At 45.7% G+C, this 12746-nt stretch overlaps 1 protein-coding gene and 1 pseudogene across 2 annotated transcripts in view; one reads left to right on the top strand and one right to left on the bottom strand.

The window, feature by feature from the left end:
• The first annotated feature begins 3481 nt into the window (after positions 1-3481).
• LOC129466773 (glutathione S-transferase P-like) lies at positions 3482-3969 on the top strand (annotated as a pseudogene).
• Positions 3970-4605: 636 nt separating this feature from the next.
• The window catches only part of PYM1 (PYM homolog 1, exon junction complex associated factor), a 28433-nt gene continuing 20292 nt past the window's right edge, over positions 4606-12746 (bottom strand). For both annotated transcript variants that reach the window (XM_055247325.2, XM_055247326.2), the window contains exons 2-3: positions 6618-6711; positions 4606-5553 (exon numbers count right to left, since the gene is read on the bottom strand). In XM_055247325.2, coding sequence (XP_055103300.1) covers positions 5070-5553; positions 6618-6711 — 578 coding nt within the window. In that variant the 3' untranslated portion in view covers positions 4606-5069. The remainder of the gene's footprint in view (positions 5554-6617; positions 6712-12746) is intronic.

Genomic DNA, 12746 nt, shown 5'->3' with positions numbered 1-12746 from the left:
CCAGCCTGACCAACATGGAGAAACCCCATCTCTACTAAAAATACAAAAATTAGCCAGGCGTGGTGGTGCATGCTTGTAATTCCAGCTATTCGGGAGGCTGAGGCAGGAGAATCGCTGGAACCTGGGAGGCGGAGGTTGTGGTGAGCTGAGATTGCACTCCAGCCTGGGCAACAAGAGCAAAACTTTGTCTCAGAAAAAAATAAAAAATAAATGCTACTACAAAAGTTAAGTTTGAGCTGGGCGCAGTGGCTCATGCCTATAATCCCAGCACTTTGGAAGGCTGAGGCAGGCGGATCACTTGAGGTCAGGAGTTCAAAAACAGCCTAGCCAATATGGTAAAACCTGTCTCTACTAAAAATTAAAAAAAAAAAAAAATTAGCTAGGCATGGTGGTGCACGCCTATAATCCCAGCTACTCAGGAAGCTGATACAGGAGAATCGCTTGGACCTGGAAGGTGGAGGTGACAGTGAGCCGAGATCATGCCACTGCACTCCAGCCTGATGACAGAGTGAGACTTTGTCTGAAAAAAAAAAAAAGCCAGGAATGGTGGCTCACGCCTGTAATCCCAGCACTTTGAGATGCCAAGGCTGGTGGATCACTTGATGTCAGGAATTCAAGACCAGCCTGACCAACATGGTGAAACTCTGTCTCTACTGAAAATACAAAATTAGCCAGACATGGTGGCACACAGTACTTGGGAGGCTGAGGCAGGAGAATCACTTGAACCTGGGAGGCAGAGTTTGCAGTGATCTGAGATCGCGCCATTGCACTCCAGCCTGGGCAACAACAGCGAAACTCCATCTCAAAAAAAAAAACAAAATTTAAAAAAAAAAGAAGGCCAGGTGTGGTGGCATGAGCCTGTAGTCCCAGCTACTTGGGAGGCTGAGGCAGGAGAATCGCTTGAACCCAGGAGGCAGAGGCTGCAGTGAGCCGAGGTCGCGCCACTGCACTCCAGCCTGGGTGACAGAGCAAGACTCTGTCTCAAAAAAAAAAAAAAAGTAAGTTTGGAGTTAAAAAGCAAACAAATAAGGGTGCATAAATTAACATTTGAGAGTACAAGGCAGGCGGATCACCTGAGGTCAGGAGTTCGAGACCAGCCTGGCCAACATGGCGAAACCCCGTCTCTACTAAAAATACAAAAATTAGCCAGGTGTGGTGGCACACGCCTGTAATCCCAGCTACTCGGGAGGCCGAGACAGGAGAATCACTTGAACTCGGGAGGTGGAGGTTGCAGTGAGCCAGGATCATGCCACTGCACTCCAGCCTGGGTGACAGGGTGAGACTCCATCTCAAAAAAAAAAAAAGACTTCAAGACCAGCCTGTCCAACGTGGTGAAACCTCATCTCTTACTACAAATACAAAAATTAGCTGAGCATGGTGTTGGACGCCTGTTATCCAAGCTACTCGGGAGGCTGAGGCAGGAGAATTGCTTGAACCTGGGAGGCGAAAGTTGCAGTGAGTCAAGATTGCACCACTGCACTCTAGCCTGGGCAATACAGCGAGACTCCATCTCAAAAAAAAAACCATATATATGTATGTATACACATACTTATGTGTGTGTATATATATATGCACATATATATATATGTGCATATATATATACACACACATATATATGTGCATATATATACACATATATGTATATATGTATGTATATATGTATATATACATATGTGTATATATTATATGTGTGTGTGTATATATATATGTATATGAATAAAGGAAGGCTTCCCAGAGACAATAACATTTAAGAGAGCCAAAGGCTAAGAAAAATTTCATTAGGGGCCAGGCTTGGTGGCTCACGCCTGTAATCCTAGCACTATGGGAGGCTGAAGCAGGCAGGTGGCTTTAGCTCAGGAGACCACCCTAGGTAACATAGCTAAACCCCATTTCTATCAATTAAAAAGAAAAGTTCATTAGGGGGTCAGGAAGTGTTCTAGGCAGAGGGACAAGCAGAGGCAAAGGACTGAGGCTCAGACAGAATATGGGTCATTTAAAGAACTGAAAGAAGTTCAGTATAGCTGCAGCATTGAGTTCGATCAGAGTTGGAGAATGGAAAGACATGATGCTGGAGTTAAGCAGGGCCAGATTATGTGTGCGCTTATGAATCAGGCTAAGAACTCTGAACTGTTGAGATAGTTCATTACAGCTGACTTCCCACTCCTTTCGTCTCTACCCCCACAGCTAGCTAAAGAAAAAGGCTGCGATAAATGAGGGTATGGAAACCAGAGGACATGTAAAAATTAAGTGACAGATCTTTTGCATGTAAGTTCCTCTACATGTATCACTAATTTGCCCCACAATGCCATCTTGGGGTGGCATCGAAGAAGGTCAAATTTCAAAAGAGCTGTACTAGGTGCAGCTGTGAAATAAGATTATCTTCAGAAACAGGAAGGAAGGTACAAAACTCCCATTGCTATTCAGCACACTAATGGCAACATATAAATTAACATGTCAAGTTAAATTTGTTCTAAGTTTCATTTGATTATAACACTAATTCATTTACTGAAGTCTCAGGAAACATGCAGAAATCAGTGTTGCTAATTTGGTCATAAACTCACAATTTTTAAAAATTAAATACCTCTGGCCAGGTGCAGTGGCTCACGCCTGTAATCTCAGCACTTTGGGAAGTTGAGGCAGGTGGATCACCTGAGATCAGGAGTTCAAGACCAGCCTGGCCAACATGGTGAAACCTCATCTCTACTAAAAATAAAAATAATTAGCCAGGCATGGTGGTGCACGCCTATAATCCCAACTACTCAGGAAGGAGGCTGAGGCAGGAGAATCGCTTGAACCCAGGAGGTGGACATTGAAGTGAGCTGAGATCATGCCACTGCACTCCAGCCTGGGCGACAAGAGACAAACTCCATCTCAAAAAAAAAAAAAAAAAAAAAAAAAAAATTAAATACCTAAGGCTGGGCTCGGTGGCTCACGCCTGTAATCCCACCACTTCGGGAGGCCGAGGCAGGTGGATCACCTGAGGTCAGGAGTTCAAGACCAGCCTGACCAACATAGTGAAACCCAGTCTCTATTAAATACAAAAAAATTACCCAGCACTTTGGGAGGCCGAGGCGGGTGGATCACGAGGTCAGGAGATCGAGACCACGGTGAAACCCCATCTCTACTAAAAATACAAAAAATTAGCCGGGCGTGGTGGCGGGCGCCTGTAGTCCCAGCTACTCGGAGAGGCTGAGGCAGGAGAATGGTGTCAACCCGGGAGGCGGAGCTTGCAGTGAGCCAAGATTGCGCCACTGCACTCCAGCCTGGGTGACAGAGTGATACTCCGTCTCAAAAAAAAAAAAAAAAAATTAGCCGGGCGTGGTGGTGGGCGCCTGTAATCCCAGCTACTTGGGAGGCTGTGGCAGGAGAATCGCTTGAACCCGGGAGGCGGAGGTTGCAGTGAGCCGAGATTGCGCCATTGCCCTCCAGCCCGGGAAACAAGAGGGAAACTCTTGTCTCAAAAATAAAGTAAATAAATAAATACCTCACCCTCATCTATACCAACTACAAGGTGGGCAAGGGTGACTTATGTGAAGGCACTCCCCGGGCAACTGAAGCCTTTTGAGACCCTGCCATCCCAGAACCAGGGAGGCTAGGCCTTCCTTGTGGGCAACCAGATCTCCTTCGCTTACTACAACCTGCTGGACTTGCTGCTGATCCACGAGGTCCTGCCCACCAGCTGCCTGGATGTGTTCCCCGTGCTCTCGGCCTACATGGCACAACTCAGTGCCCGGCCCAAGCTCAAGGCCTTCCTGGCCTCCACTGAGCACCTGAACCACCCCATCAATGGCAACGGGAAACAGTGAGGGCTGGGGGGACCCTCAGCGGGAGGCAGGGGCCATTTGCCTCCCTTTCTCCAGGACCAATAAAGTTTCTAACAGAAAAAAAAAAAGAAATATTGGACTGGGCGTGATGGCTCACACCTGTAATCCTAGCACTTTGGGAGGCTGAACTGGGTGGATCACCTGAGGTCAGGAGTTTGAGACCAGCCTGGCCAACATGCTGAAACTCCGTCTCTGCTAAAAATACAAAAATTAGGTGGGTGTGGTGGTGAGTGTCTATAATCCCAGCTACTCGAGAGGCTAAAGCAGAATTGCTTGAACCCGGGAGGCGGAGGTTGCAGTGAGCTGAAACCGCGCCACTACACTCCAGCCTGGGAGACAGAGCGAGACTCCATCTCACAAAAAAAGAAAAAAGAAAAAAAATATATCGGCTGAGCACGGTAACTCATGCCTAAAATCCCAGCACTTTAGGAGGCCAAGGTGGGTTGATCACCTGAAATCAGGAGTTCAAGACCAGCCTGGCCAACATGGTGAAACCCCATCTCTACTAAAAAATTAGCCAGGTGTGGTGGTGGGCGCCTGTAATCCCAGCTACTCGGGAGGGAGGCTGAGGCAGGAGAACTGCGTGAACTCAGGAGACAGAGTTTGCAGTGAGCCCAGATTACACCACTGCACCCCAACCTGGGCAACAGCACAAAACTCTGTCTCGAAAAGAAAAGAAAAGAAAAGAAAAGAAAAGAAATCACTCCCAATACTTGTCTTCCTGTGCCAAACTCAGGAGATACAATATCTACTAGCAGCTGAAAATAAGGAGGCAAAGCCAGACATGTCTACTTGTGTTTATTCTCGTTTTTGCTTTTTTTTTAAAAAAAAAAAAAAAAAAGATGAGGGATGGAGAGGGAAATAACCCATAAACACCGCGAACAGGAACCAAGACTCCAAGACTTGGGCACACTCCCTCTACCCTCAGCCTCAGTTCTCCAAGAGATTCCCACCCACCTGATTTTCTTTTAAACAAGACACCCAAATCAGCAGCAAAGGTACCTGGGGTAGTCACTGAGATTCTGAACACTGGGAATGGGAGGGGGAAAGTCCAAAAAGTAGAAGTTGAGAAGAAAAGGGAAGGATTGAGGGAGATGCTAGGCTCTGGAGGACAGAGCTGGGCCGCAAGAAGTGGAAGTAAGCCAGTATGGGGGGTACCCCTCCTGACTGCTGTTGCCCGTATTCCCCCAGACCCCAGAGAGCCCCATGGTTTATTCGCAGTCCATTCCCTATTCCCCAAAGGCCTCAGAGGCCTAACTCCAAGTCCTCTAACTCCTCTTCTAGCGCCCTCCTCCTTGCTAGCTTTTCCAGCTGCTCTTTGCTGGGCTGGCTGACTTCCCCAGCCTGGATCCGCTGCTGCAGCTCTTCCACCTGCCGGAGCTTCTTCTTTAGGTTCTTTATTTTCTTGGCTTTCTCAGTGGTGGCAGCTGAGTCAGGCTGGTCAGATGCAGCTGTGGGGGCTGCCCGGGAGCCCTGTGGAGCACTGGGGAGTTGGGCTGTCTCTTCCAGGGACACCTTATCAAGAGTCCTGCTCAAGGCTTCTGCCTCTCCTTTCTCTTGCTGCTGCCGCCTCTTCTCCTTTCGCTTCAGGTTGCGTTTGGCTGTCTTGGAGAGGCCTGGTTCACCACCTTCAGGCCTGGATGGGGTGACAGGAGCAGTGGCCTCAGGGCTTAGCCCTGGGGGCAACTCTGGTTTACTCTTGAAAAACTTCACATACTTGTTTTCATATCTGCAGGAAACAAAGGATGTCAAGAGTTTCAGAGAATCATTGACTTTTTGATCCCTTTTCTTAAACTTCCAAACACTTCATCCTCTTTACATTCTTGCTTCCTTTTTTTGCTGTTGTTGTTTTTGTGGGGTTTGTTTTGTTTGTTTTGTGGGGTTTTTTGTTTTGTTTGTTTTTTGAGATGGAGTCTCGCTCAGTTGCCCAGGCTGGAGTGTAATGGCACAATCTCAGCTCACTGCAACCTCCACCTCCCGGGTTCAAGCGATTCTCCTGCCTCAGCCTCCCGGGTAGCTGGGATTACAGGCGTCTGCCACCACGCCTGGCTAACTGTGTATTTTTAGTAGAGATGGGGTTTCACCATGTTGGTCAGGCTGGTCTTGAACTCCTGACCTCAGGTGATCCACCGATCTTGGCCTCCCAAAGTGCTGGGATTACAGAGAGCCACCATGCCTGCCTGTTTGTTTTTGGGACAGAGTCTTGCTCTGTCACCAGGGCTGAAGTGCACTGGCGCAATCTCGGCTTACTGCAACCTCCCACTTCCTGGGTTCAAGAGATTCTCCTGCCTCAGCCTCCTGAGTAGCTGAGATTACAGGCTCGTGCCACCACGCCTGGCTGATGTTTGTATTTTGTAATTTTGTATTTTTAGTACAGATGGGGTTTCGCCACCTTGGCGAAGCTGTTCTTGAACTCCTGACCTCAAGTAATCCACCCGCCTAGGCCTCCCAAAGTGCTTAGATTACAGATATAGGCCACCGGGCCTGACCACCTTTCTCTCTTTATGGTCCCTCCCCAACTTTCCTCTGCTCTGCAGGAAAGGTGCAGCAAAGTCCCTAGAACCTAAAGCTCTGGAGGTTCTAATGAACAGAGGTCAAAAGTATAGGACTAGTGATCTGTAACCCTCACTCATCCCTGAATCCCAGACTCTTTCTCTGCTTTCTCAGATAGTTGCCCCCCGTTCCATTTCCTTGGGGCTTACGAGAGTCCTCCCTGAACTTGTAGACATAAGGGTATTCTATTCTTCTGTAGGGACCCCATCAGAAAACCCCTACTCAAGCCTAACCACATACACTGGGACCTCCTCCTGGGGCACATATCCTTCTTTCACCCTCCGCTGCTTGCGCCAGGTCCCGTCAGGTCGCTGTGTTGACGCGATATACTTGCCTAAAATAAGAAAAATTAAGTTGAAAATTACTCTTATTTTCAAACATTTTACAAGATGAGACAAGAATGTATAAATGCACATACCATCTCTCAGCACCCATTCATCCAAATGCAACCATTAAGGCTCCTTTTCTCATACCAACACTCAATCCCTCTCTCATTATTTATTTACCAAGTGCCAATACACTGTACAACAAACCATCCTTGCCCTCATGAAGATTCTATTTGCATAATTTAGTAGGTAAGACAGGATAGGCACGGAGGAAGAATTTTGTTAAAAAACCAAGGCAATAGCATGGGAACATGAAAGGCAGTAAATGAACAAGAGGCTAAAAAGACGCAAAAACCATAGGGAGGAGAAACGACAAGAGCGGATGTTGTAAAGAAGGAGAAATTTTATTTAGATGGAACTTAAAAAAATAGGTCAACTTTTAGGAATTCATACCATAGATATATACCCAGCAGTACACGAGGATGTATTTAAAGGGTATTTGGTTTTTGTTTCATTTTGTTTTTTTTTTTTAAGATGGAGTTTCACTCTGTCACCCAGGCTGGAGTGCAGTGGTGCATCTCAGCTCACCGCAACCTCCACCTCCCAGGTTAGGCAATTCTCCTGCCTCAGCCTCCTGAGTAGCTAGGATTACAGGCCCCTGCCACCACATCCAGCTAATTTTTGTATTATTAGTAGAGATGGGTTTCGCCATGTCAGCCAGGCTAGTCTCAAACTCCTGACCTTAGGTGATCCTCCCGCCTCGGCCTCCCAAATTGCTGGGATTATAGGCATGAGCCACAGTGCCTGGCCTTTAAAGGGTATTCGTTGATGCATGATTTAAATTAGCAAAAAGCTGGCCAGGCACAGTGGCTCACACCTGTAATCCCAGCACTTTGGGAGGCCGAGGAGGGGGTGGTGAATCACGAGGTCAGGAGTTCGAGATCAGCCTGACCAACATAGTGAAACCCCGTCTCTACTAAAAATACAAAAAAAATTAGCTGGGCATGCTAGAGCACGCCTGTAGTTCCAGCTACTCAGAAGGCTGAGGCAGGAGAATCACTTGAACTCAGGGGGCGGAGGTTGCAGTGAGCCGAGACTGCGCCACTGCACTCCAGCCTGGGCAACAGAGCAAGACTCCATCTCAAAAAAAAAAAAGAAAAAAAAATTAGCAAAAAGCTGAAAGCAACGTAAAAGGCCATCAATAAATGAATAATTAGCACTTTGGGAGACCGAGGCTAGTAGATCTATTGAGGTCAGGAGTTCGAGACCAGCCTGGCCAACATGGTGAAACCCTGTCTCTACTAAAAATACAAAAATTAGCTAGGTGTGATGGCACACGTCTGTAATCCCAGCTACTGGGGAGGCCGAGGCACGAGAATTGCTTGAACCTGGGAGGCAGAGGTTGCAGTGAGTCTCAAAAAAAATAAATGTTCTGACACTGACTAGTGTTCAAGATATACTAAGTGAAAAAGCAAGCTGTAGGATAACATGTGGAGTAGTGGTCCTCTAACTTTTTTTATTTCAGGACCCCCTTTACACTGTTATTTTGTAATGTGCATATCATTATACAATATTTATTTATTTATTTATTTTGAGACGGAGTCTCACTCTGTCACCCAGGCTGGAGTGCAGTGGCGCAATCTCAGCTCACTGCAAGCTCTGCCGCCCGGGTTCACGCCATTCTCCTGCCTCAGCCTCCCGAGTAGCTGGGACTACAGGTGCCTGCCACCACACCTGGCTAATTTTTTTTTTTTCTTTTGTATTTCTAATAAAGACGGGGTTTCACCATGTTAGCCAGAATGGTCTCGATCTCCTGACCTCGTGATCCGCCTGCCTCGGCCTCCCAAAGTGCTGGGATTACAGGCATGAGCCACCGCGCCTAGCCTATTATACAATATTTAAAAGAGATCATATTCATTAATCTCATCACTAAAGTATTTAAGTACATGGAAGCTATCAAGCTCAGAATGGGAGATATATAAGTTTTCCAAAATTCTTGGCTGGGCACAGTAGCTCATGCCTGTAATCCCAACACTTTGAGAGGCTGAGGCGGGCGGATCACCTGAGGTCAGGAGTTCGAGAGCAGCCTGGCTAACATGGCAAAACCCTGTCTCTACTAAAAATACAAAAATTAGCTGGGCGTGGTGGCAGGCGCCTGTAATCCCAGCTACTCGGGAGGCTGAGGCAGGGGGAACTGCTTGAACCCAGGAGACGGAGGTTGCAGTGAGCGGAGATTGCGCCACTGCAGTCCAGCCTGGGTGACAGAGCGAGACTCCATCCCAATTAAAAAAAAAAAAAAATATATATATATATATATATATATATATATAAAATATAAAATAAATATTTTCCAAAATTCTAATTTTCACTTAAGTGTTTGAATTTTATCATTGACGAGAAAAACTATCAGCTGTTTTCCTTCACTTTCACTTCCTTCATTTTCAGGAAAATGATCATTGGATAGTCAGGTCTGAATTACCATAGTTTGTCTGTGTTTTTTTTTTTTTTTCAAATAAAAAATACTGCTCCATGAGAAGAAAGTTTGTTCAGCTTGCAATTCAGACAACCATCCTACTTTGGTATGCAGCAGAAATGTTTCATGCTTACTTCCCATGAGTCACAGAGAACATTAAAAAAATATGTATTCAAGGGCTGGGCTTAATACAATTAATCATTTTTATTGTATCATCAATGATATTCTTAGGTGAAGCTGGGATTTACAGCAAGTGTGTGGCAGTGAAGAACACAATGATTAGTATAATTTGGTGCCACTGCCCTGACAAATGCATGCTTACAGGGCCAGCAGTTTCACCAACTATGTCTTTTGCACCATTGGTGCAAAGTCAACCCTGTGAAAAAGACAGATAAATAAGCATGATTATGAGAATAGTTTTCCTTGCAGACCTTCTGAAAGAGTCTCAGGGACCCCCTTAAGGGTCCTGAACCACACTTTGAGAATCATTGGTATAGAATATGGTACTATTTTGTTTTATTTATTTATTTATTTTGAGACGGAGTTTCGCTCTTGTTGCCCAGGCTGGAGTGCAATGGCGCAATCTCAGCTCACTGCAACCTCCTCCTCCCAGATTCAAGCGATTCTCCTGCCTCAGCCTCCTGAGTAGCTGGGATTACAGGCATACACCACAACACCTGGCTAATTTTGTATTTTTAGTAGAGACGGGATTTCTCCGTATTGGTCAGGCTGGTTGCGAACTCCCGACCTCAGGTGATCCGCCCGCCTCGGCCTCCCAAAGTCCTGAGATTACAGGTGTGAGCCACCGCGCCCAGCCAGTATGGTACTATTCTTGTTGGAGTAAGGGGCAACACTTAAAGACATGTAGTCTGTGTACAGGGACAAAGAAAAAGGTGTGCAAGGACACATATCAAACTGTTAATGCTGGTTACCTTAAGAGAGAAACTTAACATATATGTATGTTTTGTTGTAGCTCTCTTAAGTATTACTTTTGTAAAAATAAAGAAAAAAAGATTTTTAAGGCCAGATGCGGTGGTTCACATCTGTAATCCCAGCAATTTGGGAGGCTGAAGTGGGTGGATCACATGAGGCCAGGAGTTCCAGACCAGCCTGGCCAACATGGCAAAACCCCGTCTCTACTAAAAATACAAAAATTGGCAAGGCATGGTGGCTCACACCTATAATGCCAGCACTTTGGGAGGCCGAGGCAGGTGGATTGCCTGAACTCAGGAGTTCAAAACTAGCCTGGACAACATGGTGAAACCCTGTCTCTACATACAAAACCCTGTCTCTACATAAATACAAAAAAAAAAAATTAGCCGGGCATGGCGGCATATGCTTGTAATCCCAGCTACTCGGGAGGTTGAAGCAGGAGAATCACTTGAAACGGGGTCGGAGGTTGCAGTGAGCCGAGATTGCGCCACTGCACTCCAGCCTGGTGACAGAGCGAGACTTCGTCTGGAAAAAAAAAAAAATTGGAGGCCAGGCGCGGTGGTGCACACCTGTAATCCCAGCACTTTGGGAAGCTGAGGCGAGCGGATCACTTAAGGTCAGGAGTTCGAGACCAGCCTGGCCAACATGGTGAAACCCCATCTCCATTAAAAACACAAAAATTAGCTGGGTGTGGTGGCAAGTGCCTGTAGTCTCAGCTACTTGGGAGGGTAAGGCAAGAGCATCGCTTGAACCTGGGAGGTGGAGGTTGCAGTGAGCCGAGATTGCAACGCTGCACTCCAACCTGGGCGACAGAGAAAGACTCCATCTCAAAAAGTAAAAATAAGTAAAATAAATAAAAATTAAAAAATTAGCTGGGCATGGTGGCACGTTTGTAATCCCAGCTACTGGGGATGCTGAGGCATAAGAATTGCTTGAGCCCAGGAGGCGGAGGTTGCAGTCAACCGATATCGTGCCACTGCACTCCAGCTTCGGCAACAGAGTGAAAATCTTTCTCAAAAAAAAAAAAAAGAAAGAAAAAGGAAAAAAAGACTTTTAAAATAAAAGTCTAGGGCCTCCTACATTAATTATATATTACATGAATTAGTTTTTTGTTCAAAATGCAAATATAATTAATACATTAAAACAAAAAAGTCCAGGCGCACGGGCCCATTCCTGTACTCCTAGCACTTTGGGAGGCCGAGGCAGGCGGATCACCTGAGGTCAGGAGTTTGAGACCAGCCTGGCCAACACTGTGAAACCCCGTCTCTACTAAAATACAAAAAATAGCCAGGAGTGGTGGCTGGGCGTCTGTAATCCCAGCTACTCCAGAGGCTGAGGCAGGAGAATCACTTGAGCCCAGAAGGCGGAGGTTGCAGTGAGCTGAGATCATACCATTGCACTCCAGCCTGGGTGACAGAGCAAGACTCTGTCTCCAAAAAAATAAAATAAAATAAAACAAAAAAAGTTGTTAAAGGCAATGGGTGATTCGACAGGTGGAGGGGATGGAAGAAAGAAAAATCATGAGCAAAGGGGCTCAAACTTGAGCAAAGAAAGGCATGGATGTGGGAATGGGCATGAGTAGGGAACAGAAAGCAGAGAGGCTCAGGTGAATGAGACAGTTCATGTTAGGGAATAGGAAGCCTGGTTGGAAATGAAAAATGGGGTAATCGCAGAAAGTCTTAAAAACAAGGTCAAGAACTTTGGACTTTATTGGGTGAGTAAAAGAGAACTACTAAGGATATTTTTTACCCAGCTGTGACAAGAATAAAAACTAAAGAAAAAAAACTAGGAGGCTTCCTGGAGGGAGGACTGAGACTGGAGCTGGGCTTTGAAGGAAGAGTCAAACTAAACAAAAAGGGAGACAGAGTAGATTAGAAACAGTTCGTTCTCAAACAAAAACTCACGCATGGGAATGTAGATAGCATTTTCAGGCAACGACAAATAGACCAGTCAGGCTGAGCCAGAGACAGGGCTGGAATGTTCAGACCTTGAATACCAGTTAAAGATTTTAATATCTGGCACACGGCATGCACTCAACAAATATTTGTCAAATGAATGAATCCTTTATGCGAAGTATTGTCTTAGGGCTTTGAATAAATGAATGAACCCTTTATACAAAGCAGTGTTTCAGAGTATTTAATCTAGCGTAATAAAAGGGTGACTTGGAAAAAAAAAAACCAGAGACGTGGAAACTAGTTAGGGAAAAAATATTGCGATAATCTTGGCATGAAGGGACAGAATTGGCTGAAACAGGGGCACTGGAAAGTAAGAGACTAAGGGCAGATACGTTATCAAAGAATCAACAACATTTGGTAATTCACTGACTAGGGAAGGAGTAAGAGGATAAGAAATCAAAGATAATTCAATATACTTTTTATTTTAGTAATCTCAATGTCCACAATTTACCATAGTTATAATAGGAAAAAATAAAAACAAAAAAGAGAGGAAGAGATAATCATATGAATATGATGGCATTATCAATAAATAGTGAAAAGTCAGGCACAGTGGCTCATGGCTATAATCCCAGCACTTTGGGAGGCCAAGATGGGAGGATCCCTTGAGCCCAGGCATTCAAGACCAGCCTGAGCAACATAGGGAGACCCCCGTCTTTACGAACTACACAAAAATTAGCTGGGT

This window comes from Symphalangus syndactylus, chromosome 17 (assembly GCF_028878055.3).
Source record: "Symphalangus syndactylus isolate Jambi chromosome 17, NHGRI_mSymSyn1-v2.1_pri, whole genome shotgun sequence".
NCBI classification, from domain to species: domain Eukaryota; kingdom Metazoa; phylum Chordata; class Mammalia; order Primates; family Hylobatidae; genus Symphalangus; species Symphalangus syndactylus.
The sequence above is the reverse complement of the archived record's forward strand: the minus strand, read 5'-3'. Positions and strand labels throughout refer to the sequence as shown.